Source organism: Larus michahellis, chromosome 10, assembly GCF_964199755.1.
Source record: "Larus michahellis chromosome 10, bLarMic1.1, whole genome shotgun sequence".
NCBI classification, from domain to species: Eukaryota; Metazoa; Chordata; class Aves; order Charadriiformes; family Laridae; genus Larus; species Larus michahellis.
The window spans coordinates 11,901,362-11,907,677 of NC_133905.1; the positions used below are offsets into that span (position 1 = coordinate 11,901,362).

General features: G+C 42.9%; 1 protein-coding gene across 1 annotated transcript in view; it reads right to left on the reverse strand.

Moving 5' to 3' along the window:
• Positions 1-1,153: 1,153 nt before the first annotated feature.
• Positions 1,154-6,316, reverse strand: part of RYBP (RING1 and YY1 binding protein) — a 45,454-nt gene continuing 40,291 nt past the window's right edge. The window contains exon 5 of the mRNA XM_074602852.1: positions 1,154-5,190. Coding sequence (XP_074458953.1) covers positions 4,938-5,190 — 253 coding nt within the window. The 3' untranslated portion in view covers positions 1,154-4,937. The remainder of the gene's footprint in view (positions 5,191-6,316) is intronic.

Below are 6,316 nucleotides of genomic sequence, written 5' to 3' on the forward strand. Positions count from 1 at the left end.
GGCTCTTGGCTCATGTGGCTCCAAAGCAAGGGATTTCCAGGAGGCCTGACAGCCAAAATCCCAGTGAAGCAGTGAGAGGGCAGGCTCGGCGGGTACCCACGCTGCCACGGGAATGGTTTGCTGGCTCCTTCAAGCCTCCCATGGAGATGAAGCAGGTGGATGCTGGTGAAGATGAAGCCCATCTATCTCCTCCTTAGGCTGGTCGCAGGTCAAGCACTGGGACCGCGGGCTCTCCGAGGCAAAGGCCGTTTCTCTTCTCACTCCTTCAGCATGCCAAGAAAGTGCGTTTTCGTTCTGTAGAACAACCACTACCTTTCCTGTTTCTTCTTATTCTTGGCACAAAGGATTTTGAATAGTTTCCAACTGAGGTTAAAAGCATTTAAGAATCTGTTTGCACAGTGTTTTTTTTTAACCCAACCTCTAGTTGTAACATACACTTCCCCCCCCAGCATACACAAAAATATCCAAACGGCTTTTAGTTTAGAAACTGTCCTCATATTTCTGAGAAAAAGCTTGAGAGTAAGATTTGGGGATTTTTTTCCCCTTTGCATTCTACCTATTGCTTGGTTTTCAAATTTCAGCTTCACTTTTGAACAGTTACATCATACATCTCCCGTCTCGGGTGGGGGCAAAATACGGACTAGAAAGAGCAGAGTAATTCGCATCACCTTCTTTCCTAGGCAGAGGACCAAAATATTGCTTGCAAAATACCGCTATTTTTACGCTACAAAAATACAATTAGGCTCTCAATTAAATTTTACTAATTTTACTCGTGGGAGTTTGTTAGCGCAAGACAGCCGGAGGAACTCCCAAGGGCTCTCAGTAAAATCCTCTGCACTAAGCCTTGCCATTTCTGCAGCAACAGAAAGGGGAAAAAAGGATTATTTGCAAGTACCAGAACCCAAATTCTGCAGACACATCCACCACAGACTTCCCGTAGGTTGTCAGTCCCAGGTACAAACTGCATTAACTCGCTCGACTGAAGTTTTCTCTGTGCCCAAGCTGGTGTTTGCAGAAGTGGGGTGCTCAAGCGGTGGACAAGGCTCGTGGACAAGACGTACAGATGGACAAACTGCTTCCAGCACAGGACTCTCCGCTTTTTCTGAATGCTGGCATCTCCCAAAAAAGAGAGCTTTCAGATTTAATTAAATTTTACTATTTTATTTGTGAAAAAACTACAAGCAGAATTCATAAATAGACATTTCTATTTAAAGCAGGAAAATGATAAAGTGGCTTCTAATAACAGTCGTGCACATGCCAGTAACAGGAATATATTAACATCTTTTATTTGCTAGACAAAGAGCAGTGTCCAATATAAATTTCCCGAAAACATTTAAGACCTGTGAATTTCTGACCAGTTCACAAAACCACCATTGACACTTTAGCATGAAGATTAAAACAAACCTAACAGGACTGTCAGCTCTAAAGACTTTACAGAGCGGAAAAACTTTCAAAAGCGTTATACAAGCTGTCTTTCTGGGCAAATGAAAAATATAGCTCGTATAATACATTAACATAAAAATCCACAAGATAAGATTATGTTTTGACATACTTAAACAAGCATTCTATATTTGTCTCCAACAAACAAAGCTAAGGAAATAATGTAACCATCTTTACACAGTAAATTAAGGTTACAAGTCATACACAAGAACAGAACTGCTTGCGCATTAAAAACTGTTCAGCTCCATTGTCATACTCTAAATGTTGGCTCTTAAAACCATTCGGTTACATACAAGCAAAGGTTATTATATAGTCAGCAATTAATAAATTTTCAATAATTTAAGTTTATGGTAGAGCTTAAAAAAGTAGACTGAGAATGATCTTGGTAAGGCAGGTGAAAACATCTCAGTGGAAATAAACTCACGGAAGCTGCTGCCAATTTTTCGATCTGTCCAATTTGAAACAAGCAAAGTGTTCCAATTAAAATAAATAGCCTGGTGGTGTAAAACGCTGTCATTTTTCCTTTGCAGAACTACCTCAAACTGAGCGAGTCAGGCAAGCTGGGTTGGTGTCTGTGTGTGTGTGTAAGAGTTGAAACTTTGCAAACGTAACACTGTGCTTTACTTACCTGCTTTCTGTGCCACTGAACACCGCGAATCTGGTCCTTCCCCTACGACTAGTGTTTTGGTTGGTTTTTGTCTTAAAACACACTCCCCACCAACAGCGGGATAACCCACGGACACAGCACAGAGGGAATCCCCCCCCCCTCCCCCTCCCCATGGACACGGGGATGCTAACTGTAGAAATTAAGTGTAAAAGCAAACACTATCCTTCAAATCCACAACACAGGCAGCTACAGATGAGGCCGGGGAGGCTCAATGCTTAGCTAGCAATTTCTACTGAATGCAGAATTACAGGTCACTTGTTCCAAAGAAATTTTCCCACTTATTTATAGCAAGCTACCTTATCGAGGAGGCATGCCCGAAGAGACAGATGTTACTGACTTTACCAGTAGCCATGAGTAGCTGGTTACGGCGTTAAAGCTTTTTCAACTGATCTACAGGTCCATTTTCATTTGAGAAAAGAAGCAATTTCCTGGTACACACAATGCCTTTTTTTTTTTTTTTTGCACAAATTCCCAGATTCAACGAGGAAGGCAAGCGCGCGGTTTGACTTGAAGCACCAGAATTAGCCCCGCTGAAGCCAGGGGGACTCACCGCTCGCTCACACTCTTCGCTGGATCCCGGCCGAGATGCACGCAAGCCTAATTGATAATGGATCATTTATAAAGCAGTGCAAAATATACAAGTTCAGGGGCATCTTCAAAAAATCTCTCTTAAAAAATTATTCCAATACATTTCAGTAAAATAAATAAATATGGCTGACCAGTTTACCCTCCCTGAGACCCTTAAAGGAATAGTAAAAACTGGAAAAGGAATGTCTTTGCAATATCCCACTAATGTTAAAATGTGGATTGAGAAATTCATAGTATTTAAAACTATGTATAATAAATTGTCTTGATGCTCATAGGAAGCATCTGGTTTCCTTTGGTTCTTTAATAAATACTTTAAAAATGCTTAAAAAGGTAAAGACAGCCTATACTGTGAATATAAGCAGAATTAAGTCGGGGTGCCCACGTTAACCTATCAGGAATAAAACCACTGCTGCAAAGGCACTGCCGCTGCACACACCTTCGAGCAGGGGCTGTAACGGATCCCTCACTCACACACTTCTGTCGCCAGTGTGAAAGGAACCTACACCTGCTACTCAAAACCACACAGATTTTTAAAAGAAATCTTAAAGCAAGTTGCCTCCACAGAGAGAAATTACTCGTGCTAAGCAAATAATTCACAATGTAACAAGCTGGCACAAAGTTGTCAAAATGTGGCCCTCTTTCATCACACCCAGAAGTTATGCATTTGATGGCAAATGAAGCCACAGCCTCTGCACCCGGAATTACTGCCAAGCACCCTGGGGCCACAAAATAAAGATGAAAAGCCAAAGAGGTTTTGGTTTTTGTTCTTTTCAAAAAGTTTGTTTCACCTCTTCGGCCTAGTGTTTTAGCAGGATAATGCATGGAAGGTAAACTGTAAAGCAACACTAACAGGCCAGGAAAAGAAATTACAGTCTGAATAGCTTTAGAGCAAGAATGAAGGAGATGCTGGTCATGAGCATGAGCCACGCGTGTCGCTCGCTTGCCAGCATGAAAGCTTTGCCCTCCTTGTGCCCCCACAGCAGGACACCCAAAAGCATCCAAACACTAACAAGCCCAATGCCATCACTGGACGAGACGCTGTTCAGAAACCGCTCCTGGAATAGGGATGGACTTCAAGGAGAAGAGCCACCCCAACAGCACGGACAAGGCAGACAGAAGGGGGCTGGGACGAGCACCAGTTTGCTCCCTCAACCCGCGATCGCTCCCAGCCCTACAGCTCCCTGCTCTCTTCCCAGCCAAAGCAAAGCACTCCAGTTCTAAAGTTACCTCGATCACCAATGCAGGTGGACAGAATTCATTAAATCTAAGAAGTCCAAATGTCTGTGGGATTGGCCATGCACAACACAGCGATGCTCACGTTGCCAAAATACATGAATCCGTGGCATGCTGACACCGGCCTGGTCGTGAACGCTTACGCTCCAGCCGGGCAGGAACCTGCAAATCAATCTGGGTTACCCCAGTGGAAACACAAGCTACCTGGAGCAATCTCTTCTCATTTCAAATCCCAAGCTATAAAAATCAAAACCGTGTGTCCAGTACGTTTTAGCCACTGCTTAGGGAAGAAACGGGGAAGGAACAATAGAGAGAACGGGTCCCATCCAGGTTCAAACCCTCAGGAACACTTTTCACCTAAGACCAGTTCCATTTCAGTTTCAGTACTTTCACAAAAGGGGACTGTCCCAGATCTTGAACTGTTCAATTATTATTTTTTTTTTTCACTTCACAGTGTTTCAAGCACCAGCGTTTCCATGTATTGGTTTCAAATAACCCTTTATATATATTTATTTATATATATATTTATATATAATTTATATCAAAACTGATAGTACACAGTATAACTGGAAGAAGAACTGAACTTAAAAAGGATATGTTGAAAGAGGATGGAGTTTGTGAATGCAATAAATAAAGCCCCCTTCCCTCCCCACCCGCTCCCTACCCCAAAACAAAAAGTTGTAATGTTCATGGAAAATTGTGCACAGCAGATATTATAAAAAAGTAGATTCAGGAGCACATCCAATTATAAATGATTGTTAGGAAAATCATATAAAACAATGGAATACATAAAAGTGTCAAGAGTAATCGTTAGGGTGAGAAATTCCTTGGTGGCCAGATGCCCACGGCAAGCAGAAATTATCCTGGCTGCATCAGTAAGAGGTCGATGTCCAAGAAAAGTGTGTGTTCAAGCACAGAAGAGGCTCTCCAGGATTTGAACAGCATGGGCAGGTGGAGTGTTTGAATTTCATACCCTGATTCATAGTTTCCACAACTCCATGTGCAATTTTCAGAAAGATTCGTCGTTGACTGCTGACATGTCCCCCTTTGGTGTGGAGGAACGGGACGAGCCCTTGTCTGTGCTCTCAGAGCCCGAGCTGCTCTGATTCTGTTGTTCTGATCCTGCACTGGAGGTCACTGTAGAAGACGACGTGGAAGAGGAGCGAGTCTTTTCCTTAAAGTCTGTGATAATTACTGTGACATTTCCCACTGTGACTGCCAGCTGCTGCGCGGTACTTCTGTCCACATTTTTCAGTCTGGGTCTAAAATAAATGAGAAAACATTTATAAAAAGGATAAAAATAAACGAGAAAGGAAGTTTATTAGAAAAAGCATTCAACAAACTCAGTGTGACTTGTCCTCTGCTCATGCCTGCGCAGATGGCAGTACCTGGGAGGAGAACCTAGGCAGCAGTAAGCGCTGCACAGCGGAGGAGGAAGGTCTGACCTTCTGCTCCCCACGACAGCCCAGGCTGCAAGGAGAGACCTGTCTCACAGAGCTCTGCAAAGGGTGCTCTGCTGTAGACTTATCCCTAATGCAACTCCACCAGAAAGGAGGACATGACAGCAGAGCCAGGCGGACAGGAGCCAGACAGACCGAAGGATCTCCTCCCCAAGGGGCAGATGAAAGAGTTCTCTTATCTAAATTCACCATCTCATCATGTGCCCTGATGTTATGAGACAAGGCTGTGACTCTGCAATACAAAACCACATGAAAGCATTTGACCACAGCTCTTTCATTCCCATATTGGAACTCTGCAGCTGCAAACAACACAGGCACTGGGACAACTTGGCTTCTCTTTCAACTGCTTTGAGCTTATACAAATCAGATGCCCAATCAGCCTATGTATAAAATCACTCAAAATGTTCCCTCTGGAACCGAGGCTATTGTAAATAAAATCCAGAATGTACAACGATATTTCTTTCAGCTAATGCTTCTGGTTAGGGGAAGGGAAAAAAAAAAATAAGGAAAAAAAATTCAAAACCACCAGAAAAGAACATGCTGGTATTTATAGCTCAGGATTATCTCAGTAATTTGCATGCTGTGCTATCTTTCAATTAGTAATGTAGCTAATAAGGGTCTAGACTCTAGGAAGCTGACATTCATGCACATTTCAGGGGCTGGTCCAAAGCTGTGATACAACAAATCTTGGACACTCCTCCAGCTACCAGCAAATTCCAAGTCAGCTGCACCGACTGCTGCAATTTACAGCTTTTGCTCCTAATTAAGGGTCAGGCTTAAGCAGCTGAATACTCCCAACAGGGAAATTAAAAAGGAGATTCTTTATACATCAGTGAAAAGTAGCTTGCTGAGAACTGCCCTATTCCAAGCGATGGAGGAAGGTTAGTTTACTTTGGGATGAAGCTCCAGCTTTTAAACCAATCTGCTT